Genomic DNA, 27228 nt, shown 5'->3' on the forward strand with positions numbered 1-27228 from the left:
CTAGTCTTAAAAAGGTTTCTGTCCAATACAAGTTCTTCGCGGATAAGAAACGGCGAGCCACTCCTTAATACAAGTTTGGTGATAGGGTATGGCTTTCCACACGCAATCTCCGGTTAAAGGTGCCCACTATGAAGTTTGCCCCAAGATTCATCGGTCCTTATCCGTGCTACAAGTCCTGAATCCTGTGGTCTGTAAGTTGGGTTTACCTTCTCACCTACGTATACAGAATGCCTTCCATGTTTCTCTTCTTTGTCCTCTCGTCCTTAATCGATTTCATTCAAAGTCTTCTAATCCCACCTCAGTAGAAACTGAAACCGGAACAGACTTCGAGATCAAAACTATTCTGGATTCTCGTTACCATCATAAGAATCTGCAATATCTGGTGGAATGGAAAGGTTATGGTCCTGAGGAGAGAAGTTGGATAAAGGCTTCTGAGGTCTCAGCGCCTCGACTAATCCAGATTTTCCATTCTAGACACCCTACGAAACCAGGAAAGTGTCCAGGGGCCACTCCTAGAGGAGGGGGTACTGTCATGCCGCGGCCGCCGTACTTGCCTCTCCGGGGGAGCTGGATCTCCGGGCGGCCGTCCTCGCTGGCGTTCCCCGGCTCCCTCCGTCCAGCGCTCATAGTGTGAACGTCGCGGGTACGCCCGACGTTCACTGAAGGTGCGGGTGACGTCGGCAAGCGCTTCTCCAATCAGACGCTGGCGGGAAGTTCAAATTCAGATGCCGGGCAGAGCTCCGGCGCCTGAGTATCATCTATTCTGCTACAGAAGCTGTGATCTCCAGAGCTCCCGTACCTCCGTGCCTCCAAGCACCTCCGTGCCTCCAAGCACTTCAGCGCCTACAAGCACTTCAGTGCCTACAAGCACCTCCGTGCCTCCAAGCACCCAGTGCTCTCAAGCGCGGTTGGTGTCTCCAGCATCCGATACTCTTCACCGATTCATCAACGTCTTTTCAAGTTCTGTCTTTCAGGAGACCTCCAGCGTCCACACGTGCCTCCTGTCTGCCGACCAAATCCTGCATGAGGAAAACCTATATTCGTCCGTCTCTGCTGCGTCCCAGTTGCGGTTCCTCTTCCCGGTCACCAGAAGAAACCCAGAGTCCACAACACCCCCAAACCAGGTCAGTGATACAGACCTCCTTGTACAGGGTCCGTGTCTACCCAGACCTGGCCAGACTGGCGTTGACGGCGTGGCTCTTGAAGAATCACTCCTGAGGGCCAAAAGATTCTCAGAGGCATACAAACTATGATGAAAGCCCATAAGCCGGCATCTGCCTGGAATTCTTACTTCACCTGGTGTGCTGATAAGAATTTTGATGCCTACAGATTCAAAACTTCTAGAATCTTGGCTTTTCTACAACAAGACCTGGGTTTAGGCCTTCATTTCGCCTCCCTCAGGGTTCATTTATCTACCTTGTCTGTTTGGTTTCAGAAAAAGATTGCATCTATTCCTGACGTTCACACATTCACTCAGGGTGTGTTAAGAATTCAGCCTCCCATTGTCCCTCCTGTGGCTCCATGGGATCTGTCTATTGTTCTGAAAGCCCTGCAAGAGTCTCCATTTGAACCTCTTGAGATGGTGGACCTAAAATGGCTCACGACCAAGGTCCTGTTTCTACTGGCTTTTGGCTCTGCTAGAAGGGTGTTGGACTTAGGGTGGACGACAGGACAAATTGCCTGTCTGATATTTCATCATAACCAGGTAGTTCTTAGAACTCTCCCTGGTTATTTACCTAAGCTGGTGTCATCATATCACCTTAACCAAGAGCTTGTTGTTCCGGCCTTTATCTCTTTTGACTTATCTCCCAAAGAGCGGTCTACGGATGTGGTAAGGGCTCTCCGTATTTATGTGGAGAGGACTGCCTCTATTAGGAGGTCAGATAACCTTTTCGTACTATATGGTTCCCACAAACGTGGCTGGCCTGCGAATAAGCAAACCTTGGCCAGATGGATTAGAATGGTGATTGCACAAGCCTATGCGCATGCTGGACTCCCAGCTCCTGTTGACATTAAAGCCCATTCTACTCGGTCTGGTGGACCTTCGTAGGCGGGACACCGTGGCGCATCCACGGAACAATTGTGCAAGGTGGCTACGTGGTCTTCAGTGAACACGTTCATAAGGTTATATGCCTTTGATACTTCCGCCTCCGCGCATGCTTCGTTTGGACGCCGGGTTCTCATATCCGCTAAGGCGCGTCCCCTCCCTTGAGGAACTGCTTTAGGATATCACCCGACGTTTTCCCTGTGGAACACAGTGTTCCCTGCTGCAGAAAAGGAGATTTATGGTAGACTTACCATTGTTAAATCTCTTTCTGTGAGGTACACTGGGTTCCACTGGGTGACCACCCTGACGCACCTAGCTTCTCTGGGTTTGTATGGCATTAGCCGCTGGTACCTTCTCCTGTCGTGAGAATGTGGTTCTATGTGACTAACATCTACCTTTTCTTTTACCTTCTCCTGCATTGGACTGGTTAACAAAACTGAGCTCACAGTGCCTGGAGGCGGGGTTATAGAGGAGGCCCCCCCAATGCTTCCTGGGACAGCCTAAAGCTTTAGCTTGTTGGTGCTTCTCTGGATCCACTCTACACCCGATGTTTTCCCTGTGGAATCCAGTGTACCTCGCAGAAAGAGATTTAACAATGTTAAGTCTACCATAAATCTCCTTTTTGAGCTTCATGGCAAAGGCTGTGAATACTTATGTACATGTGATTTCTTAGTTTTTTATTTGTAATAAATTTGCAAAAATCTCAAACTTTTTTCATGCTGTCATTATGGGGTATTGTGTGTAGAATTTCGAGAGAAAAGAATTTGTTCAATTTTGGAATAACGCTGCAACATAACAAAAGGTGGAAAAAGTGAAGCGCTGTGAATACTTCCCGGGTGCAATGTACTCTGGTGAACTTAGGTCGAAAGGCCATTAGGGTCAAAGGGTCAACAGCCAAAAGGTCGACACTTCCCAGCCAATCCCCCCCTCTCCTCTTCCCTCTTCTCGGGCACTACTCCACCATCCAACCTACTAACCCCAGCGTCCTGCGGAGAGGTAAGGTTGGGGGAGGAAATGTGCACGTCATCTAATCAGTGCTGGAAGGGTCCGGTGGCAGCTCAGCAGCTCGGAGAACGCTGGACACGCCCCCAGAGTGATGGAAGCCGGGTCATGTGAAGCTGCTAATGATGGCGCCCAATTGGTGGCAAATGGGAATAGCGCCCCCATTTATCCGTATATAGGAACACAGCAGGCGCACTGCTTATCAGCACACTTTACACGCCACATTGTCTCTGGGATGAACAATTGGGGATGGGCACTTTTATCTATATGTTTGGAGATAAGATTATATTTATATAGTTTGCGTCTGTTTCATGGAGCAGGTCAGATGCCGGAAACCACCTGGGGCCTCATTAGCTGCACAGTCCGGCCATTAACTTCAATACATTTCCATTGTGCTGCGATCATTAGTGTTTTCTGCACTGTCAGGGAAGTAACGCCTCCGGCCGCACTCCAGTCTCATCTCAGGCAGCTATGACGGGAGGGAGTCGCAGCTCCAGACCTGACAATGCGGATGACTGCGAGTCGGTCAAATAGATGGGATTTATTTATTTTAAAAGTTCCAATTTGGGATTAAGTATCAGACTGGTCTGTGTGCGTATTCAGACCGTAATCCTGAATGATTCTTCCCCAGAGCTCTATAAGGAATTCTAATGTGTGAGACTAGAAGAATGAATTATGGAGATAGTAATACAGAGTTGCTGTATGACTATGGTACTTGTAAACTCTCTCTGATATTTATTTTAATTATTAATTTTTTTTTCTTAGGCCATTTAACTGTGAGGAACCGGAGACCCTTTACTAGAAGTCACATAAATGATGTCACGGAGGATGGACAAGGACAGGAGTCATGTGACTGAAAGGATATTAAACCTCACTGTGGAGGTCATCCAGCTGCTGACAGGAAAGGTGAGGGGCAGACAGACAAACGTTCCCGCGCAAGTTCAATTCGACGGTTACATCCCATTCACAATGTCTACCCAAAAGAAATTGTAACCGTGTATGGAGGCGTGCTACCAGAGGAAAGGTGGTAGCATTATTGTGCACAACGTCGATTAGAGTTTCACAATCAATATCAAATATATCTTTAATAAATATATATATAACCGTATTTGCCGGCGTATAAGACGACCCCCAACATTTCCACTCAAAATATAGAGTTTGTTATATACTCGCCGTATAAGACTACCCCCTTCCACACACAAAACAAAACGTAAAAGAACATCAGATTTGTGACATACTGTATATTATGACCTGATAAGAGATTTGGATAGGGAGTATTTATCAAGGTATGCATAAGAAGGGGGGAGGGGGCGAGGAGAAAGTTGTAAAATGTATAAAAGTATACCCTTGTGTGCATTTATTGTTACCGGTTTCACATGAGTGCCATTAGTATTAGTGCCATTACAGTACCTGTCATTGTCACCATTGTACGGCCACAACGCGACCGCAGCGCCTCCGGCCAGTCCCTGCATCTCCCTGTAATTGGCACTAGTGACCCGCCGCGGCCGCACTGGATACCGCGCGATAATGGATGGTATGTAGAATGAGGTGGGCGGGCATCGGGAGGCCACTATGGGCACCGGGCGAGTATCGGAAGGCCACTATGGCAGCTATGTCTATCCCAACTGAAGTGCACCCGGCGTATAAGACGACCCCCCCCCACTTGGAGGCATGTTTTTCAGGGCAAAAAAGTTGTCTTATACGCCAGCAAATACTGTAGTTAGATTGTGAATTGATTAATTATTCCCCACCTACAACAACACTCTAATTTCTCTGACGTCCTAGTGGATGCTGGGAACTCCGTAAGGACCATGGGGAATAGCGGCTCCGCAGGAGACTGGGCACAACTAAAGAAAGCTTTAGGACTACCTGGTGTGCACTGGCTCCTCCCACTATGACCCTCCTCCAGACCTCAGTTAGAATCTTGTGCCCGGCCGAGCTGGATGCACACTAGGGGCTCTCCTGAGCTCCTAGAAAGAAAGTATATTTTAGGTTTTTTATTTTACAGTGAGATCTGCTGGGAACAGGCTCACTGCAACGAGGGACTAAGGGGAGAAGAAGCGAACCTACCTGCTTGCAGCTAGCTTCGGCTTCTTAGGCTACTGGACACCATTAGCTCCAGAGGGATCGACCGCAGGACCCGTCCTTGGTGTTCGTTCCCGGAGCCGCGCCACCGTCCCCCTTACAGAGCCAGAAGCAAGATGGTCCGGAAAATCGGCGGCAGAAGACTTCAGTCTTCACCAAGATAGCGCACAGCACTGCAGCTGTGCGCCATTGCTCCTCATGTACACCTCACACTCCGGTCACTGATGGGTGCAGGGCGCTGGGGGGGGGGGCGCCCTGAGGGCAATATTACACACCTTGGCTGGCAAATCTACACCATATATAGCCCCAGAGGCTATATAGGTGTAAATTAATACCCCTGCCAGAGTTTCAAAAACGAGAGAGAAGTCAGCCGAAAAAGGGACGGGGCTATCTCCCTCAGCACACTGGCGCCATTTCTCCCTCACAGCTCCGCTGGAAGGAAGCTCCCTGGCTCTCCCCTGCAGTCTACACTACAGAAGGGTAAAAAAGAGAGGGGGGGCACTAAATTTAGGCGCAGTATAATTATTATAGCAGCTATAAGGGGATATAATTCAGTTAGTCCCTGTATTATATAGCGCTCTGGTGTGTGCTGGCATACTCTCTGTCTCCCCAAAGGGCTTTGTGGGGTCCTGTCCTCTGTCAGAGCATTCCCTGTGTGTGTGCGGTGTGTCGGTACGGCTGTGTCGACATGTTTGATGAGGAGGCTTATGTGGAGGCGGAGCAGATGCCTATAAATGTGATGTCACCCCCTGCGGGGCGGACACCTGAGTGGATGGACTTATGGAAGGAATTACGTGAAAGTGTCGACTCCTTACATAAAAAAATTTGACGACTTGCCAAATGCGGGACAGCCGGCTTCTCAGCTCGTGCCTGCCCAGGCGTCTCAAAGGCCATCAGGGGCTCTAAAGCGCCCGCTACCTCAGATGGCAGACACAGATGTCGACACGGATACTGATACCAGTGTCGACGACGAAGAGACTAATGTAATGTCCAATAGGGCCACTCGTTACATGATTGAGGCAATGAAAAATGTATTACACATTTCTGATATTACCCCAGGTACCACAAAAAAGGGTATTATGTTTGGGGAGAAAAAACTACCAGTGGTTTTTCCCCCATCTGAAGAATTAAATGAAGTGTGAAGAAGCGTGGGCTTTCCCCGATAAAAAATTGGTAATTTCTAAAAAGTTACTAATGGCGTACCCTTTCCCGCCAGAGGATAGGTCACGTTGGGAGACACCCCCTAGGGTGGATAAAGCGCTCACACGCTTGTCAAAGAAGGTGGCACTACCGTCTCCGGCCGCCCTAAAGGAGCCTGCTGATAGAAAGCAGGAGGCGATCCTAAAGTCTGTAAATACACATTCAGGCATTATACTGAGACCAGCTATTGCTTCAGCATGGATGTGCAGTGCTGCAGCTGCGTGGTCAGACTCCCTGTCGGAAAATATTGACGCCCTAGACAGGGACACTATATTGCTAACCATAGAGCATATTAAAGACTCAGTCTTATACATGAGAGATGCACAGTGGGAGATCTGCCGGCTGGCATCTAAAATAAGTGCAATGTCCATTTCTGCCAGGATTTGCCTTATAAGGGTGAGGAGTTATTCGGGGATGGTCTCTCAGACCTAGTTTCCACAGCAACAGCTGGGAAGTCAGCATTTTTGCCCCATGTTCCCTCACAGCCTAAGAAAGCGCCGTATTATCAGGTACAGTCCTTTCGACCCCAGAAAAGCAGGCGGGGAAAAGGAGGGTCCTTTCTGCCCAGAGGCAGAGGTAGGGGAAAAAAGCTGCAACAAACAGCCGGTTCCCAGGAACAAAAGTCCTCCCCCGCTTCCTCCAAGTCCGCCGCATGACGGTGGGGCTCCACAGGCGGAGCCAGGTACGGTGGGGGGCCGCCTCAAAAATTTCAGCGATCAGTGGGCTCGCTCACAGGTGGATCCCTGGATCCTTCAAGTAGTATCTCAGGGGTACAAGCTGGAATTCGAGACGTCTCCCCCCCCCCCCCCCCCGCCGTTTCCTCAAATCTGCCTTGCCGACAACTCCCTCAGGCAGGGAGGCTGTGCTAGAGGCAATTCACAAGCTGTATTCCCAGCAGGTGATAGTCAAGGTGCCCCTACTTCAACAAGGACGGGGTTACTATTCCACAATGTTTGTGGTACCGAAACCGGACGGTTCGGTGAGACCCATTTTAAATTTGAAATCCTTGAACATATACATAAAAAAATTCAAGTTCAAGATGGAATCGCTCAGGGCGGTTATTGCAAGCCTGGATGAGGGGGATTACATAGTATCCCTGGACATCAAGGATGCTTACCTGCATGTCCCCATTTACCATCCTCACCAGGAGTACCTCAGATTTGTGGTACAGGATTGCCATTACCAATTCCAGACGCTGCCGTTTGGGCTGTCCACGGCACCGAGGGTGTTTACCAAGGTAATGGCAGAAATTATGATACTCCTTCGAAAAAAGGGAGTTTTAATTATCCCATACTTGGACGATCTCCTGATAAAGGCGAGGTCTAAGGAGCAGTTGTTGGTCGGGGTAGCACTATCTCGGGAAGTGCTACAACAGCACGGATGGATTCTAAACATTCCAAAGTCACAGCTGGTTCCTACGACACGTCTACTGTTCCTGGGGATGGTTCTGGACACAGACCAGAAAAAAGTGTTTCTCCCGCAGGAGAAAGCCATGGAGCTGTCATCTCTAGTCAGAGGCCTCCTGAAACCAAAACAGGTATCGGTGCATCACTGCACACGAGTCCTGGGAAAAATGGTAGCTTCCTACGAAGCAATTCCATTCGGCAGGTTCCATGCAAGAACTTTTCAGTGGGACCTCTTGGGCAAGTGGTCCGGATCGCATCTTCAGATGCATCGGCTGATAACCCTGTCTCCAAGGACCAGGGTATCTCTGCTGTGGTGGCTGCAGAGTGCTCATCTTCAATAGGGCCGCAGATTCGGCATACAGGACTGGGTCCTGGTGACCACGGATGCCAGCGTTCGAGGCTGGGGGGCAGTCACACAGGGAAGAAACTTCCAAGGACTTTGGTCAAGTCAGGAGACTTCCCTACACATAAATATTCTGGAACTGAGAGCCATTTACAATGCCCTAAGTCAGGCAAGGCCCCTGCTTCAAAACCAGCCGGTATTGATCCAATCGGACAACATCACGGCAGTCGCCCATGTAAACCGACAGGGCGGCACAAGAAGCAGGATGGCGATGGCAGAAGCCACAAGGATTCTCCGATGGGCGGAAAATCACGTGTTAGCACTGTTAGCAGTGTTCATTCCGGGAGTTGACAACTGGGAAGCAGACTTCCTCAGCAGACACGACCTACACCCGGGAGAGTGGGGACTTCATCCAGAAGTCTTCCAACTGATTGTAAACCGTTGGGAAAGGCCACAGGTGGACATGATGGCGTCCCGCCTAAACAAAAAGTTAGAGAGAGATTGCGCCAGGTCAAGGGACCAGTGATCGCAAAATTGCGCTATGGCGCGTATTTTGCCCGAGAATTGATGGTGGGGACTCAAAAATAAAAAAACACCGGGTCCCTCAGGACACGCTCTGACCAGCAGCGCTGTCCTGCGCTGTCGGTCAGTTCCGTCTCCAGGGCATCAGAGGAAGGGAACTTGGAAGGGGAGGAGACCATGCACAGTGTGTTCTACCGCCCCGCCTCCCCTCACCGTCTGCACTGCGCACATTTAACAGGGATTATCCTGCTATCACAGCAGTCAGTGTCGTGACAGCAGGGGTTTGTAGTGTAGTGGACTCAAGCTGCCTGTTACGATCGTCTCAGCTGCGATCCCGCAGCAGAGACAGAGGGGGCAGAACTAGCCTCAATGAAGCGGCCGGCGGCATTATGCAAGAGACAGCCAGGTACTACAGTGAGTCAGCCTGACTCATTATAGTGTGCTGGCAGGTGTCCGCATCGCTGAGGGAGGAGGTGAGGCTGTCCGGCCGGAGGAATGTACCTTTCCCCTTCACTTCTGGCCGTGGAGGAAGGGAGAGAGTGGAGGAGAATCTGAGTACTATGCTGACTGGAAATCACTGCGGTGGCTGCAGCCTGTGTATCGCGGTAGCTGGCTGGAGGCAGCCACGGAAGATGTAGCACGGAGGGAGGGGGGTAGGGGGGGGGGAAGCACTAAAGACTGGTCCAGTCAGTCAGTCTGCAGTGTCTGCCCCTAGTACATGCAGGTCATGCCGCGATTCGCGGGTAATTAGGGGGCGGGGCTTAACGCAATGAACTGCCTGCCCCCTTCAGAGACCTGTGCCTGAGCTGCTGTAGTTGGTAGTGTATCTCATGCTGCCTTCCCCTCTCTCTCACAGACACTGTCTTGTTCCTCTATATCTAACTCTCTCACATGCACCTCTCCCTCCCTGACACTCTGTCTTGCCCCTCTCTCTCCCTGACACTCTCATGTTCCTCTCCCTCCCTCTCCCCGACACTCTCTCGCTTCACTCTCTCCCTGACACTCTCATGCGCCTCTCCCTGACACTCATGTGCCTCTCCCTCTCTCTCCCTGACACTCTCTCATGTGCCTCTCCCTCTCTCTCCCTGACACTCTCTCATGTGCCTCTCCCTCTCTCCCCGACATTCTCTCATGCGCCTCTCCCTCTGCCTGACACTCTGTCTTGCTCTTCTCTCTCCCTGACACTCTCTCTCATGTGCCTCTCCCTGACACTCTCATGCGCCTCTCCCTGACACTCATGTGCCTCTCCCTCTCTTTCCCTGACACTCTCTCATGTGCCTCTCCCTCTCTCCCCGACATTCTCTCATGCGCCTCTCCCTCTGCCTGACACTCTGTCTTGCTTTTCTCTCTCCCTGACACTCTCTCATGTGCCTCTCCCTGACACTCATGTGCCTCTCCCTCTCTCCCTGACTCTCTCTCTCATGTGCCTCTCCCTCCCTGACACTCTCATGCGCCTCTCCCTCCCTCTCCCCGACACTCTGTCTCGCTTCACTCTCTCCCTGACACTCTCATGCGCCTCTCCCTGACACTCTCTCATGTGCCTCTCTCTCTCCCTGACACTCTCTCATGTGCCTCTCCCTCTCTCCCCGACATTCTCTCAACCGCCTCTCCCTCTGCCTGACACTGTCTTGCTCTTCCCTCTCCCTGACACTGTCTCTCATGTGCCTCTCCCTGATACTCATGTGCCTCTCCCTCTCTCCCTGACTCTCTCTCATGTGCCTCTCCCTCCCTGACACTCATGCGCCTCTCCCTGATAATCTCTCATATGCCTCTCCCTCTCTCCCTGACAATCTCTCATGTGCCTCTCCCTCCCTGACACTCTCATGCGCCTCTCCCTGACAATCTCTCATGTGCCTCTCCCTCCCTGACACTCTCATGCGCCTCTCCCTAACAATCTCTCATATGCCTCTCCCTCTCTCCCTGACAATCTCATGTGCCTCTTCCTGACACACTCTCATGCGCCTCTCCCTCCCTCTCCCTATCACTCTCTGTCTTGCTCCTCTCCCTGGCACTCATGTGCCTCTCCCTCTCTCCCTGACTCTCTCCTCATGTGCCTCTCCCTCTCTCTGACTCTGTCTTGCTCCTCTCCCTGACACTCATGTGCCTCTCCCTCTCTCTCCCTGACACTCTCTCTCATGCGCCTCTCCCTCTCCCTGACACTCTCTCATGTGCCTCTCCCTCTCTGTCCCTGACACTCTCATGTGCCTCTCCCTCTCCCTGACACTCTCTCTCATGTGCCTCTCCCTCTCTCTCTCTCCCTGACACTGTCTTGCTCCTCTCTCTGACACTCTTTCATGTGCCTCTCCCTGACTCTCAGGCGCCTCTCCCTCCCTGACACTCTCATGTGCCTCTCCCTCTCTCACGCAGCTCTCCCTCCCTCTCCCTGACACTCTGTCTTGCTCCTCTCCCTGACACTCTCATGTGCCTCTCCCTCTCTCCCTGACACTCTCTCATGTGCCTCTCCCTCTCTCTGACTCTCATGTGCCTCTCTCTCATGCAGCTCTCCCTACCTCTCCCTGACACACTCTCATGTGCCTCTCCCTGACACACACTCTCATGCTTCTCTCCATCTCTCTCCCTGACACTCTCATGCTCCTCTCCATCTCTCTCCCTGACATACTCTCTCATGCACCTCTCCCTCTCTCCCTGACACCCTCTTAAATGCCCCTCTTTCTCTCTCCGACGCTGTCTCTCTCTCCCTGACGCTGTCTCTCTTTCTTACTCCCCTCTCTCTCTCCGTCTCTGACACACACACTCGCTCCCCTCCCTATCTCCTGCTCCTCCCCCTCTCTCTGTAACACCCTCCAGTGATCACAAAATACGTGTTATAGCGCATTGACTCAGTTTTTAAAAATGAGAGCGGGTCCTGCAGGACGCGCTGATGCCTGTGTGCACCGTGTCAGCCAATAAGAATTCACTGACCTGCTCCACTTGTCTGCCCTGATACACTGACAGCAGCCAGCTGCATCAGAGCGGCCTGATCCCACTGCCTCACAGTAATAACCCACACAGCAGCTGCAGCTAGCGTATCTCCTGGGCAGCAGAATGTCTGTCTTCAGCCTTCACCCTCTCCCTGTGACAGAGACCGGCCGAGCTGTCACGCGCAGAGCCGTCTCACGAGTCCCGAAAGGAGCATCTGCCGAGCACCGGACATCGCCTCCTAGATACCAGCCGTCACCCCTCCTACACACCCAGCGCTTCAGCATCCTCTTCTCGGCTGCAGCTACGCTGACCAGGATGCCATCATTGGAGAGTACCCACACACAGCCGCGGCTACTTCCTCAGCCTTACTTCCCGCACTCGGCACCTGGTAAGATGTGTATAGTACTATAGGGGTGCTGTCATATACGCCCACGGTCCCCGCTGCCAGCCACACACGTGTGTAGAGGTCGTGTCTCCGGTGCCCCAGCAGCCATCTACCCTTACCCTACCACCAGTACTTCCTGCCTCTAACCCCCTCCTTGACCCCCTGCACTGTCCCATCTATCCACTGTCCCCAGTATCTACCCATGCTGTCTCCCTACCCCCAGCACTTCCTGCCCCTAACCCCCTCCTTGCCCCCAGTACAGACCCAGCTATCCCCTACCCACAGTATCTACCCATGCCCCCTTTCGATCCCCAGTATCTATCCATACCCGCTCCCTACCAGTACTTCTGCCCCTAACCCCCCCCTTGCTCTCCAGTACTGCCCCAGCTGCTATCTACCCAAGCCGCATCTCTACCTCCAGTACTGCCTGCCCCTAACCCCCTCCTTGCCACCCTGTACCACCCAAGCCATCTACTCATGCCCCCTCTATACCCCCAATACTACCAGCCCCTAACCCCCTCCATGCCCCCACTACTGCCCTAGCTGCTATCTAGCTATGCCTCTCTTCGACCCCCAGTACTTCCTGCCCCTAAATCCCTCCTTGCCCCCCAGTACTGCCACAGCTGCTATCTACAATTAACTCCTAACTACTCCAAGCACTGCCTGCCACTAGCCACCCCAACACTGTTTCAACTGTCTGAACTTACTCTCTCCCTACCCCCAGCGCTGCCTGCCTTTACAGCCCCGCTCTGCCCCAACTTCTCCCTGCTTCACCCCAACTGCTACTTGCTTTTTTACCCCTCTATCCTAAATGCCACCTGGCCCCCGCACAGTCCCAACTGCAACCTTCCCTCACCCCTCATAAAGTGTGATGGGACCCAGAAACGGTGGAGTAGGACTCCAATTTTTTATAGTGAGGGATCCCTAGGACCCACAATTTTTTTCGCACAGCGCGATCACTGAGGGACCCTCAGGCAATAGCTGTGGACGCTCTAGTGACACCGTGGGTGTACCAGTCGGTTTATGTGTTCCCTCCTCTGCCTCTCATACCAAAGGTACTGAGAATAAGAAGAAGATGAGGAGTAAGAACGATACTCGTGGTTCCGGATTGGCAAAGAAGGGCTTGGTACCCAGAACTTCAAGAAATGATATCAGAGGACCCATGGCCTCTGCCGCTCAGACAGGATCTGCTTCAGCAGGGGCCCTGTCTGTTCCAAGACTTACCGCGGCTGCGTTTGACGGCATGGCGGTTGAACACCGGATCCTAAAAGAAAAGGGCATTCCGGAGGATGTCATTCCTACGCTGATTAAAGCCAGGAAAGAAGTAACCGCAAACCATTATCACCGTATTTGGCGAAAATATGTTGCGTGATGTGAGGCCAGGAAGGCCCCATTTGAGGAATTTCAGCTGGGTCGATTTCTGCACTTCCTACAGTCAGGAGTGACTATGGGCCTAAAATTGGGTTCCATTAAGGTCCAGATTTCGGCTCTGTCGATTTTCTTCCAAAAAGAACTGGCTTCACTGCTGAAGTTCAGACATTTGTAAAGGGAGTGCTGCATATTCAGCCCCCTTTTGTGCCTCCAGTGGCACCTTGGGATCTCAACGTGGTGTTGAGCTTCCTAAAACCACATTGGTTTGAGCCACTTAAAACCGTGGATCTAAAATATCTCACGTGGAAAGTGGTCATGCTATTGGCCTTGGCTTCGGCCAGGCATGTGTCAGAATTGGCGGCTTTGTCATGTAAAATCCCTTATCTGATTTTCCATATGGATAGGGCAGAATTGAGGACTAGTCCCCAGTTTCTCCCTAAGGTGGTATCAGCTTTTCACTTGAACCAACCTATTGTAGTGCCTGCGGCTACTAGGGACTTGGAGGATTCCAAGTTGCTGGACGTAGTCAGGGCCTTGAAAATTTATATTTCCAGGACGGCTGGAGTCAGGAAAACTGACTCGCTTTTTATCCTGTATGCACCCAACAAGCTGGGTGCTCCTGCTTCTAAGCAGACTATTGCTCGCTGGATTTGTAGCACAATTCAGCTGGCGCATTCTGCGGCTGGACTGCCGCATCCTAAATCTGTAAAGGCCCACTCCACAAGGAAGGTGGGCTCTTCTTGGGCGGCTGCCCGAGGGGTCTCGGCTTTACAACTTTGCCGAGCTGCTACTTGGTCAGGGTCAAATACGTTTGCAAAATTTTACAAATTTGACACCTTGGCTGAGGAGGACCTTGAGTTCTCTCATTCGGTGTTGCAGAGTCATCCGCACTCCCGCCCGTTTGGGAGCTTTGGTATAATCCCCATGGTCCTTACGGAGTTCCCAGCATCCACTAGGACGTCAGAGATAATAAGATTTTACTCACCGGTAAATCTATTTCTCGTAGTCCGTAGTGGATGCTGGGCGCCCATCCCAACTGCGGATTGTCTGCAATACTTGTATATAGTTATTGCCTAACTAAAGGGTTATTGTTATGAGCCATCTGTTGAGAGGCTCAGTTATAGTTCATACTGTTAACTGGGTATAGTATCACGAGTTATACGGTGTGATTGGTGTGGCTGGTATGAGTCTTACCCGGGATTCAAAATCCTTCCTTATTGTGTCAGCTCTTCCGGGCACAGTATCCTAACTGAGGTCTGGAGGAGGGTCATAGTGGGAGGAGCCAGTGCACACCAGGTAGTCCTAAAGCTTTCTTTAGTTGTGCCCAGTCTCCTGCGGAGCCGCTATTCCCCATGGTCCTTACGGAGTTCCCAGCATCCACTACGGACTACGAGAAATAGATTTACCGGTGAGTAAAATCTTATTTTAATGGTCAATTATAAAACATAACTTTTATTAGATATATGCAATTAATAAATCCCCATCTATTGAAGCTAAAAAGGTGAAATATTAAAATATAGATATAAAGTAAAGAAAAAAGAATTAAAATATATAGTACCGGGATGTCAATGAACACTCCTGATATTTACTTAATTCGTGATTCAAAATGTCGATAACTATACTGTCAGTCACAAAATTAATATATTTAAACTCTATTATTCGCTGTAATATCATCAGCCTATGTGTTCACATACAAAGTTAATTAGGATGTATATAAATCTGTTCTCTTGCAGTCTTAATTTTTAATAATGACTGTTCCCAGAAGTCAGATTCTTAGTATCAATCTCGTGCTGTCATAAACTCATGAAGATATCAATTGATTAGAGTTAGCTGTGCAGATATGGTTCAACAATCCTCTGTTCTCTGAACTCTACACTATGTTGCCCACACAAGCCAATTTATATACAAATGTATCCATGTTGTATTTTGTCACAGTAGAATTGTGCCCACTTTAATTGTTACTGATTATTTCAGTGTGGACAAGCTGTTAATAGCGCTCCATGACAGGGCGTCTCACTGAATTATTGCCGCATTGTCCAGGATAAGCGTCATACTTTCAGTGTGAATACAAATGCTCATCCTGGGAGTGTCACAGTGACATCACTCATATTCGTATTACTAACACAGGGACCTGACTGGGGAGGTGAGATCTGGGATTGTCTAACACAGGGACATAACTGGGGAGGTGAGGGAGAGTGACAGTGACAAGTGTCTGCACTTTCAGTCCTTTTCCAAAGATGACTTTCATTCCGGCTGTGCAAGCTTTCCTTTAAGAGGTCCTTCATATATTCCCGTCATACATTCTTCCTATCCCTTCATGGAATTTAAATTTTAGTTATGGAGACTCTTCACCTCCTTTTTGAGCCTCTTGAGATGGTGAAATTCTGCTACTTTACCTTGAAGGTGGTTTTCCTCCTAGGTATTGCCTTTTCTGTGAGGATATTGGAATTGGTGGCCCTGTCTTCTAAGCCTCCCTTACTTATCCTTAATTCTGATAGGGTGGTGTTACGGACAAAGACATCTTTTTACCTAAGGTGCTTTCTATTTGAACCAAGAGATCTTGCTTTCAATTTTTACTTTTGATCCTTGTGGTAGCTCCCAATTGTGGCTGACTAGCGTCCAAAGGATCTATTGCTCAGTGGATTACTGCCACTATTCGTCAGCCATATCTATCTCTCGATGCGCCTGTCCGACGTCCCTCTGGGCTCATTCAACTTGTATGGTCGTGGCCTCTTGGCTGGTTTGCCATGGTACCCCACTGGAGCAGTTGTGGAGAGCGGTGACCTGGTCCTTTTGCATTCTTTTACCAGGTTTTACTTTTAACATACTGTTGGTTATATTGACGCCAGCTTTAGGCATGAGATATAGATGTCGTTTTCCATTCAGTTTTATTGATGGCTCTCTCAATACACAGGATCACACAGTAGTGAGGAAGACATCTGGGAAGTGTGAGACACCCAGTAGCCATCCTTGTGTGTCAGGAGGACTGAGCAGGACCCAGAGCCCCATCACAGTGCCTCCACCTCGCTCACTGACACATGAGAGGCACAGTGACCAGAAGATCCTAAAGCTCACCAACAAGATCATTCATCTGCTGACTGGAGAGGTGACTGCTGGGAATGGGGCATTATACAGTAACACCAGGGGATGTGTCTGGGTGATGACTGTATCATTGTGTGTGTCAGGTTCCTATAAGGTGTGAGGACGTCACTGTCTATCTCTCCATGGAGGAGTGGGAGTATATAGAGGAACACAGGGGTCTGTACAAGGACGTGATGATGGACAATCACCAGGCATTGAAGATGGATATGACTGAGAGGATAATAAATCTCTTCCTGGACATCATCTGTGTGCTGACTGGAGAGGTGAGGGATTCTGGGAATGTCATGTCCTCTTGTCTCATACATGACAGCAGAGGCCTGCAGATTATAGGCAGATAGGACATTGGTGATAAAATAGTGAAGGAGGCGATTATAGATTATTTTTATATGTGATGTTTTCATTATTTCTCCAATAAAACTTTATATGATTATTTTTTTAATCTTTTAAGTTTTGTTGATGACCCTGAACTGACCAGAATGTGCAAAATCAATTTACTCCTTACTATCTGATATATCAGCCCAATATGCAGATTTTGCTTTCTTCTAATGCAGCAGGTTTTATTAGTATTAATGACACGGTACATGTATGTAAGCATCTACTGTTCACATGGTAGAATTTAATAAATGTTGTACACAGGATCACACAGTAGTGAAGGGAACATCTGGAGAGTGTGAGCCACCCAGCAGCCATCACCGTGTGTCAGGATTGGGGAGGACCCAGAGCCCCATCACGGTGCCTCCACCTCACTCACTGATACATGAGAGGCACAATCACCAGAAGATCCTGGATCTCACCAACAAGATCATTCAGCTGCTGACTGGAGAGGTGACTGCTGGGAATGGGACATTATACAGTAACACCAGGGGATGTGTCTTGGGGATGACTGGAGAGGTGACTGCTGGGAATGGGACATTATACAGTAACACCAGGGGATGTGTCTGGAGAGGTGACTGCTGGGAATGGGACATTATACAGTAAGACCAGGGGATGTGTCTGGGTGATGACTGGAGAGGTGACTGCTGGGAATGGGACATTATACAGTAACACTAGGGAATGTGTCTGGGTGATGACTGGAGAGGTGACTGCTGGGAATGGGACATTATACAGCAACACCGGGGGATGTGTCTGGGTGATGACTGTATCATTGTGTGTGTCAGGTTCCTATAAGGTGTGAGGATGTCACGGTCTCTTTCTCCATGGAGGAGTGGGAGTATATAGAAGAACACAGGGGTCTGTACAAGGACGTGATGATGGAGAATCCCCGGCCCCTCACATCACTGGGTAAGAGGAGACTATCATGTAGTGTAATGGAGAGAGCAGCTATGGGGGCCACCTAGCTACACATCATCTGATAATCACATATATACAATGTACTCAGTCACTGTGTGTCTCCTACAGATGGGGCCAGTAACAGGAATACCCCAGAGAGATGTTCCCATCCTCTGTATTCCCAGGACCATACATTGGAGAATCACAGTGTCCTACAGGAGGGTCTGGTAGGGTCTCACACAATACTGAAATACAGATGAATATACACTTAAGGATTTGTACTGAAGGTGTTTGAATATTGAACACTGATATTTTGATGTTATTTAGGGTGAAGATCTTATTGATGTTAAAGTAGAAGATATAAAAGTAGAAGAGCAGACGCATGTGATGGGTGATCAGCAGTGTAAGGAGGAGGAAATCCCTACAGATATCAGCACAGGTGAGTAATAATCACATATTCTCCTTGTTCAGTCACTACAGCAATCTGTTATTCTCCACCATCTACTGTTAGTACAGACTAATCAGGGCAAAGTATCTGCCCATTGGAGGAGTCAGGAGCCATCAGCCCCTATTATACTCCTGCTCTCCCCCTCACATCATGTCACTGTGTGTTACCAGCCCAGAGATCTGACCAGTCTCCTCCCCATACTCTCTGGTGTATCTCATACATCAGGAGCCATCAGAACCTATTATACTCCTGCTCTACTCTTCACATCATGTCACTATGTGTTACCAGCCCAGAGATCTGACCAGTCTCCCCCCCACACTCTCTGGTGTTTGGTATACAACACTAGGTGTAACATCTTTCTGGCCTTTGAAACATTGTAGCCATTCATTCTCTGAATAGTGGAAAGAGATGTGGTGTCGCATATCCCAAGATCCTCCTGACATTACATATTGTCCTCCCTTTGCAATAAGAGTAATAATATCTGTAAATGAAATACTTTTCTGATTTGCGTCTGAGACAAGTCGTATACCAGCACTAATGTATGTTATACATATATATGTGATGCTATATAAATGCTACCTCAAAGCTGATTGGTTGCTAGGGGCAACTTTTCTCGTGGTCCACATCTCCACTCTTTCTCTAGCATCCATAAGGGATATTGGGGAATCTAGTACGATGGGGTATAGACGGGGTCCAAAAGAACCGGTGCACTTTAAATTTCTTCACTGGGTGTGCTGGCTCCTCCCCTCTACTGTGCTTACTGTGAATCTTGGGTAAACACAAACTATGCAGTGTATGCCACACCAGATTCTCTCTATTGTCATCTGATTCTGTTTCTTGTGAACAATGCAGCCAATCTTCACAAATCAGTGAAGGGGCTGTGGGAGAGGGTCCAGTGCCCCACTGGCTAGAGTCTCTTCAAACCATGATGTCTGATATGTCATCCCAGCTCACTGCTAATGTACTTAAAACTCAGCTACTACAACAAGCTGTTGCAGACTTAGCTGCTAGGGCAGATGTTACACAGCCCCGCTCTCTCTCATGCAGGTCCACAAAAGCTTGGTTTACCTGCTCTACTCTCTGATACAGATGAGGATATACAGGAAGATTGGAAGACTTGGATCCCATTAGTGGGGATTCCAATTCTGCTCGGGGTATTGAACCCCTAATTTTGGCTATACGGGACGTGTTAAAGCTCCCTCTAGAGGACGCTGCGCACTTTCCCATTTCCTCCTGAAGGCAGGAAGTTTTGGGTGGAAGCCCCAGGGGTTGAGGTATCAGTCTCTCGACTGTCTAAAAAGGCGGTGCTGCCTGCCCCGGGCTCCTTTACCATGAAGGATCCTGGGAACCAGAAAATACAGACTACGCTAAAATCTATTTACGTGGCAGCAGGTGTATCACAGAGGCCGGTCATAGCTGGATGACCCATGTCATTCATATGTGGGTTACTCAGATTCAGGAGGGCCTCTCCAGAGCTATGTGCCGGTCACTATGGTGACTCTCCTCAAGCACATTCAGGACACTACACGCCGCCTGTGTAACTCGCTTAAGGAGATGGGAAATATGAATGCTAGTACTTCTGCCATGGCAATGTCGGCGCGCAGGGCTTTGTGGTTGCGTCATTGGATTGCGGACGCAGAATCAAAATGCAGTGTGAATTCCCTCCTCTTTTCGGTGGGAATGGCTCTTTGGGTTTGAGTTGGATACGTGGATTTCCAAAGATACTGCTGGGAAATCCACGTTTCTCCCCTCTGTGGCCCCGCCGGCGAGACGCTCCTGCACGGGGCTGTCTATGCAGTCCTTTCGGTCTTACAGATTTTGTTCTAAGGCTAGAGGTGCCTCAAATACGAATAGAGGCACCAGAGGTAAATCAAGAAAACCTGCAAGCACCAGCTCTCAGGAACAGACCACCAGTTCTGCTTCCACTAAGACCTCAGCATGACGGTGCCCACCCACCCCGAGGGGATCTCGACTGCGTCACTTTAGCCGCGTCTGGTAGGCTTCCTGCCAGTATACCTGGGTCAGGGATCTTATTTCTCAGGGCTACAAGCTGGAGTTCGACGGTGCTCCTCCCCAACGATTTTTCAAATCAAGCTTACCAGCTTTGAAGTCTATGCAGGTTATGTTGCAACAGGCCATCCAAAAGTTGGTCCAGTCCTACGTCATTGTTCCTGTACCAATACCACAACGAGGCAAGGGTTATTACTCCAACCTGTTTGTGGTACCAAAACAGGATGGTTTGGTAAGGCCCATTTTGAATCTGAAGTTCTTGAATCCTTACCTGAAGGTTTTCAAGTTCAAAATGGAATCCTTGCGAGCAGTGATTGCGGGCCTGGAGAAACAGGAATTCAAGGTCTCCTTGGACATCAAGGATACTTACCTTCATATTCCGATTTGACCACCTCACAACCGTACCTGAGGTTTGCCCTGCTGGACGATCACTACCAGTTCCAGGCCCTGCCCTTCGACCTGTCCACAGCTCCGAAGTTAATCATAAAGGTGATGGCGGAGATAATGGTCCAGGGGGTCAATGTTGTCCCTTACCTTGACAATCTTCTGGTAAAAGCAAGATATAGGGAGCTTTTATTGCTCCATATCGACCGCACTATCCACCTTCTGTTACACCATGGGTGGAACCTCAACTTACAGAAGTCCCACCTAGAGCCAACTCAAAGGCTCCTGTTCCTGAGGATGTTGCTGGATACTGTGGCCTAGAAGGTACCAGGGGACAAGGCGAGAACACTTCAGGAGATGGTCCGCATGGTGCTCCGACCTACTCTAGTGTGCATCCATCTTTGCATAAGATTGTTGGGAAAGATGGTCGCCTCATACGAGGCGATCCAATATGGGAGGTTCCGTGCCAGAACATTTCAGTTGGATCTCCTGAGCAAGTGGTCCGGATCACATCTACAGATGCACCGGATGATTCAGCTGTCACCTCAGGCCAGGATTTCCCTCTTGTGGTGGCTTGCAGTCCTCCAATCTACTGGAGGGACGGAGTTTTGGGATCCAGGATTGGACCCTCCTTACGACAGATGCTAGTCTAAGTGGATGGGGAGCTGTCACCCAAGGGGCGCAGTTCCATGGCAGGTGGTCAGCCCATGAAAAGCCTCAACTTTCTGGTACTTCCGTCGATCTACAAAGCTCTGCTTAAGGCCTCTCCTCTGCTCAGGGATCACGCGATCTAAGTACAGTCGGCCAACGCCACAGCCGTGGCGTACATCAATCGGCAAGGAGGGACAAAAAGCAGAGCCTGCATGCAAGAAGTGTCAAAAATACTCCCCTGGGAAGATAGAAATGCAAGAGCAATGTCGGCAATCTTCATTCCGGGTGTGGTAAACTGGGAAGCGGATTTCCTAAGTCGTCGCGATCTCCACCTGGGGGAGTGAGGACTTCACCAGCAGGTGTTCCATCAGGTCATCAACCGGTGGGGCTGCCCGCAAATAGACATGATGGCTTCTCGACTCAACAAGAAGCTTCACTGGTATTGCTCACGAACAAGGAACCCTCAGGCGAGGACAGTGGATGCACGGACGTCACCTTGGCCTTACCGGCTGGTCTACCTGGTTCCCCCGATTCCGTTGCTGCCAAGTGTGCTTAAGCGAATCGGGAATCAAGGAGTCCAGGCACTTCTGTTCGGGCTCAGAGGGCGTGGTACGCAAATCTTCTGGACATGTCCATCGAAGACCCTTGGCCTCTCCCACTAAGAAGAGATCTTCTTCAACAGGGACCGTTCGTCTACCCGGACTTACGACGTCTTCAATTGGCGGCATGGAGGTTGAGCGGAACATCCTAGGGCCTTTCCAAAAAGGTTATTGCTACCATGGTTCAGGCCAGGAAACCTGTGACGTCAAAACATTATCATCATATCTGGAAGAGATATGTCTCTTGGTGCGAGGAACACGCCTATCCACCTGCAGAGTTCCACTTGGGACTTTTCTTACGTTTCCTGCAGGCTGGTGTGGATAAGGGCTTATGCCTGGGCTCCATTAAGGTCCAGACTTCGGATCTCTTCATTTTCTTCCAGAAGAAATTGGCACTGTTGCCAGAAGTTCAGACCTTCTTGCAAGGGGTACTCCACATCCAACTTCCTTTTGTGCCGCCTACGGCACCCTGGGATTTTAATGTAGTGTTGGAATTTCTACAGTCCTCCTGGTTTGAACCTCTGATGATGGTTGAAGACAAGTACCTCACGTGGAAGACTGTGATGTTATTGGCTCTGGCTTGAGCTCGAAGTGTCTCAGAATTGGGGGCCTTATAGTGTAAGATTCCCTACTTGGACTTTTACGAGGACAGAGTGGAGCTCTGTACAGGACAGCAGTTCCTGCTAAAGGTGGTCTCCGCGTTTCACTGAATCAACCTATTGTGGTTCCTTCAAATTCTGACTATTCACCTCCTCTGGTGGCGTTAGATGATGGACGAGCTTTGAAGATCTATAGCAAGCAAACGGCTCGGATCAGAAAGATTCTTTGTTCGTGCTCTATGATGCGCAGTAAAAGGGTTGTCCTGCTTCGAAGCAGTCCATTGCTCGTTGGATTAGGCTTACTATCCAACAGGCCCATGTGTCGGCAGCTTTCCTGTTCCTAAGTGTAGTCTCAGCCTTGCAACTGTGCTGAGCCGCTACCTGGTCGGGGAAGAAAACATTTGTTAAGTTCTACAAGTTTGATGCCCTGGCCAAAGAGGATACCCAGTTTGGGCAGGCGGTGCTGAAGTAGTCTTCACACGTCCCTGCCCATTCCGGAAGCTTTGCGACGTTCCCATCGTACTAGATTCCCCAATATCCCCTATGGATGCTAGAGAAAATAGGATTTGAATTACCTACCAGTAAATCCTTTTCACGTAGTCCATAAGAGATATTGGGCGCCTGCCTCAGTGCGTTGACTTTTCTGCAGGTTCTCGTTATGTGGTTACCTGTTCAGATGTTGTTATTGCCGGTTGTTATATGTTCGTGGTGTGCTGGTATATAAATCTTACCACTCTTTGTTATGTTTCCTTCTCTCGTGTATGTCCTTTCTCCTTCAGGCACTATTTTACCTATAACTGCCTGTAGGAGGAGGCATAGAGGGGAGGAGCCAGCACACCTAGTGAAGAAATATAAAGTGCACCGGATCCTTTGGACCACGTCTATACCCCATCGTATTAAGTCTCCCCAATATCCCTTATGGACTACGAGAAAAGGATTTACCGGTAGATAATATAAATCCTATTTTTTACTTCTTGATACATTAATCCCATTGTCTTACTGTCCAGAAAAGTGATCATGCTTAGGAGTATGTTTGGTAATGCTAAGGGGTATATTTACTAATGTGTGGGTCTGTAGAAGTTGGCATGTTTTCCATAGCGACCAATCACATTCTCTTTTTATTTATCTAGCACCTTCTAGAAGACAATTAGAATCTAAAACCCGCACTTCAGTAAATATAACCCCTTAGTTTCAGGAGAGTGGAGGCTTCTTATCCACAGATCTAGCTGGAACCTACATGCTCCTTGGCTTCTAATACTTTCTTACTGTGGCTGGGACCATGTTCCACGTAGCCATAATGGTGGGCATGGTCTCAGAATGGTACGCCCTCTGGGGTGGTGCCATTATGGGCAGTGTCGGCGCTAGGCGTCATGTATAAATAACTAAAATGTAAAATTAATTAAGAAAAACGTATATATGTTTCACCACAGCCCCACATTGCTTCCGGCTGCTGAGTCCCTCAGTGCTGTGCGGTACAGTATCGGGTATAGAAGCTACAGGGCTGCACCAGTGGCAATGTGTGTGGATTGCAGAACACGGGGTGCGGGAGAGAAAATTCCCAGTACCACCAGCACTGCAAGAGTTTAAGTCCATGGACTACTATAAATTATATGTATTATAATGTAAGGATAACGTGTTTTTTGTTTTTGTTTTTTCAAAATGTGTTTAGTTGAAATGTCCGACATACAGATAGAAGACATACAGTGGTTCTTGAAAGTTTGTGAACCCTTCAGCATTTTCTATATTTCTGCTGAAATTTGGCCTAAAACGACCTCAGATTTTCACACAAGTCCTAAAAGAAGATAAAGAGAACCGAATCACACACATGAGACAAAAAAAATAGACGCGTTAATTTTTTTAAATATTTTTTTTGAGGAAAATGATCCAATATCACGTATCTGAGTGGCAAAAGTATGTGAACCTTTAGGCTTAGCAGATATTTTGAAAGTGAAATTAGAGTAAGGTATTTCCAATTTATGGGATGACAATCAGGTGTGCATGGACAACCTGTCTTTTTAAAAGAACAGGGAACTATCAGTCTGTTGTTCACAACACGTTTGAGGAAGTCTATCATGCCATGAACAAAGGAGATTTCTGAGGACCTCAGAAGAAGAGTTGTTGATGCTCATCAAGCTGGAAAAGGTTACAAATCCATCTCTAAAGAGTTTGGACTCCACCAATCAACAGTCAGATTGTATACAAATGGAGGAAATTCCAGACCATTATTACCCTCCCCAAGAGTGGTCGACCAACAAAGATTACGCCAAGAGCAAGGCGTCTAAAAGTTTACAAGGTCACAAAGGAACCCATGGTAACCGCTAAGCAACTGAAGGCCTTTCTCACATTATGCGAAAAAGGATAGTATATACCCAAGGATATTTGGGCGCTGTGAGGCGAGATGCTCGGCTAAGCAGCAGCCTAGTTTTAGAGGGAAGTCACTCCCAATATAATCACAAAAAAAGGAAAAAGGTGGCTGCGCTGCAAGGGGGAAAGAGCAATGATCCACTAAATGTGTACAATTAAAAACAAATTTATTAAAAGCGCTAACTGATTAAAAAACAGTAGTATTCTGTACATTTAAATGTGTCATGTGCATACACAAAAAAAAATATATATGAAATGAGAATTTTGTTACCCAGATTAATGGTTCAGGACATGTATCATAAAGCTCTGTAGAATCCGTTCCAAATAGTGCCCTGGAGTGCTAAAAGTCCAGTTAATATTCCACTGTGGAGAGTCCCTTTTATATGGTAATAAGAGAGTCCTTTGCAAATTCCATATGCCGCTAGAGGATTGAAGATGGAATGCAGTGTCCCATGTGCAGTGGGTACCTCATGCAGTGCGGTATTGGATGGTGCCTCCCTGGGACTCCTCTGGAAAACTGGAAAGAATTGGTAGGGGCTGGTCCGGATCTAATTGAGAAAATGTCCTGCTCCAATGGGTAAAAGCCTGACGCGTTTCGCTGCGTATGCCTTGCAGCTTTTTCAAAGGTATACTGAACTGTCTGGGTTTGGGCTTTATATACCCTAGACAAAATGGTGGCTTAATTGGCACCTGGATGCACATTTCCTGTTAGTTACATATATATCTCTTTCTAATAATAAAAACAACTAAAATGTGTACAGAAGACAGACCTACTTGTATATAAGAAACATTAATAATGACGAATTTGCATTTCAAGTAATAATAAGTATTTTTTGTTTTTTATTTGGTTCATTAGACTCTAGCTGTGTAGTAAATTGAACCAATTAGAGCTTTTGTTTATTGCTCTATAACCATGGAGACCGTTCCTAAAGGGAATTCATAGGTCGAATTAGGAGTCATGTGACCCATAGTTATCATGTGCTTAATGTCACATGATCAGTATGAAAAAACCTTTTATTTCATTTCTGGGCTATATAGTTATAAGCAAGCCCTATGTTCTAATGTACGCCAACCTATACATGGGTCAATTTGAGGACCACCATGTGTGGGGTGGCGGGCACGGCGCGTCCCTGGTCCTCTACGGCAGGTACATAGACGATTTATTCATCATTTGGGATGGGGATGCACTTTCAGCACAAGCATTTGTCAATTCTCTCAATCACAACACATATAATTTGAAATTCACTCACCAGTATCACTCTCATTGTATCAACTTTTTGGATCTGAACTTAGAGGCACGCAATGGACGAATCCATACCTCCAATCATGTCAAGGAGGTAGGATCAAATGCCTATCTCCATTACTCTAGTGCACATTATCCACCTTGGAAGAAAAGTATACCTCGGAGCCAACTTATACGTCTTAGACGTAATTGTTCTGACATAAAGTCCTTTGAACTACAAGCTAAAAATATGATAGACTCACTAGAACAACGAGGATACCCCACACCCTTATTGTATAAGACACTAGAAGAGGTGAGAGGGCTGAATAGAGATACGTTATTGTCTAAGAAGAGGGGATCTACTAAAAACTCTGAAATAGATAGAGAATACCATTTGGCTTTCATCACCACTTATAATGACTATTGTCCTAAAATAAAATCTATTATAAAGAAAAATTATAGTATTCTAAAACAAGACAACTTATTAAGAGATGTCCTCCCGGCTGGTGGCCCAGTCGGCGTGGCTTGCCCACCTGACCGATAAAAACTCACGGTCCCTCCTCTTTAGGGCCACTAATATTTATATGCAGGCTGATAGGACGGGTGGCCTCCTGGCCCGGCTGATACATCAGGATCGCCCTGGGACTGTAATTACACAAATGTCCGATGGGGATGGGTCCTTTGTTGACACCACACCGGACATTGCGCAGCTATTTCGTTCCTACTACACCAAAGTTTACAGTTCACAATTGACGTTCTCCACTATGGATCTCTCCTACTATTTGGCGGGTATCTCGCTACCAGTGCTCCCCCCCGAGGCCCGTGAGGCACTGGAAGCACCCTTGACGCTCGCGGAGGTGACTGCGGCTATTGGTATGTCTCCCAATGGCAAGGCCCCGGGGTGTGACGGAATTCCCTCAGAAGTATACAAAACTCACGTTGATTTTTTCGGGCCCAGGCTCCATGCCTTATTCCTAGATATATTTTCCAATAACGAACTTCCCCCCTCTATGTCAGAGGCAATTATAATAGTGATCCCGAAGCCCGGTAAAGACCCTAGGTCTCCGGATTCCTATAGACCGATATCCCTAATCCCCACCGACGCCAAGATCCTGGCAAAGATATTGGCAGTACGACTTAATACAGTGATCACCTCCCTCATTCATCCAGATCAGACTGGTTTCATGCCTGGGAAGTCCACATCTATCAACCTACGTAGACTGTATACCATTTTACAACTCCCACGTGACTTCCCTTCTGACTCGGCTGTGGTCTCGCTGGACGCGGCCAAGGCCTT

The 27228-nt window shown here is 48.5% G+C and overlaps 1 protein-coding gene across 1 annotated transcript in view; it reads left to right on the top strand.

Annotated features, from left to right (window-relative positions):
• Nucleotides 1-3818: 3818 nt before the first annotated feature.
• Nucleotides 3819-27228, top strand: part of LOC134983615 (oocyte zinc finger protein XlCOF22-like) — a 64459-nt gene continuing 41049 nt past the window's right edge. Inside the window, exons 1-7 of the mRNA XM_063949292.1 lie at nucleotides 3819-3955; nucleotides 16198-16389; nucleotides 16469-16648; nucleotides 17022-17210; nucleotides 17543-17666; nucleotides 17784-17881; nucleotides 17982-18093. Coding sequence (XP_063805362.1) covers nucleotides 3863-3955; nucleotides 16198-16389; nucleotides 16469-16648; nucleotides 17022-17210; nucleotides 17543-17666; nucleotides 17784-17881; nucleotides 17982-18093 — 988 coding nt within the window. The 5' untranslated portion in view covers nucleotides 3819-3862. The remainder of the gene's footprint in view (nucleotides 3956-16197; nucleotides 16390-16468; nucleotides 16649-17021; nucleotides 17211-17542; nucleotides 17667-17783; nucleotides 17882-17981; nucleotides 18094-27228) is intronic.

This window comes from Pseudophryne corroboree, assembly GCF_028390025.1.
Source record: "Pseudophryne corroboree isolate aPseCor3 chromosome 3 unlocalized genomic scaffold, aPseCor3.hap2 SUPER_3_unloc_2, whole genome shotgun sequence".
Taxonomy (NCBI): domain Eukaryota; kingdom Metazoa; phylum Chordata; class Amphibia; order Anura; family Myobatrachidae; genus Pseudophryne; species Pseudophryne corroboree.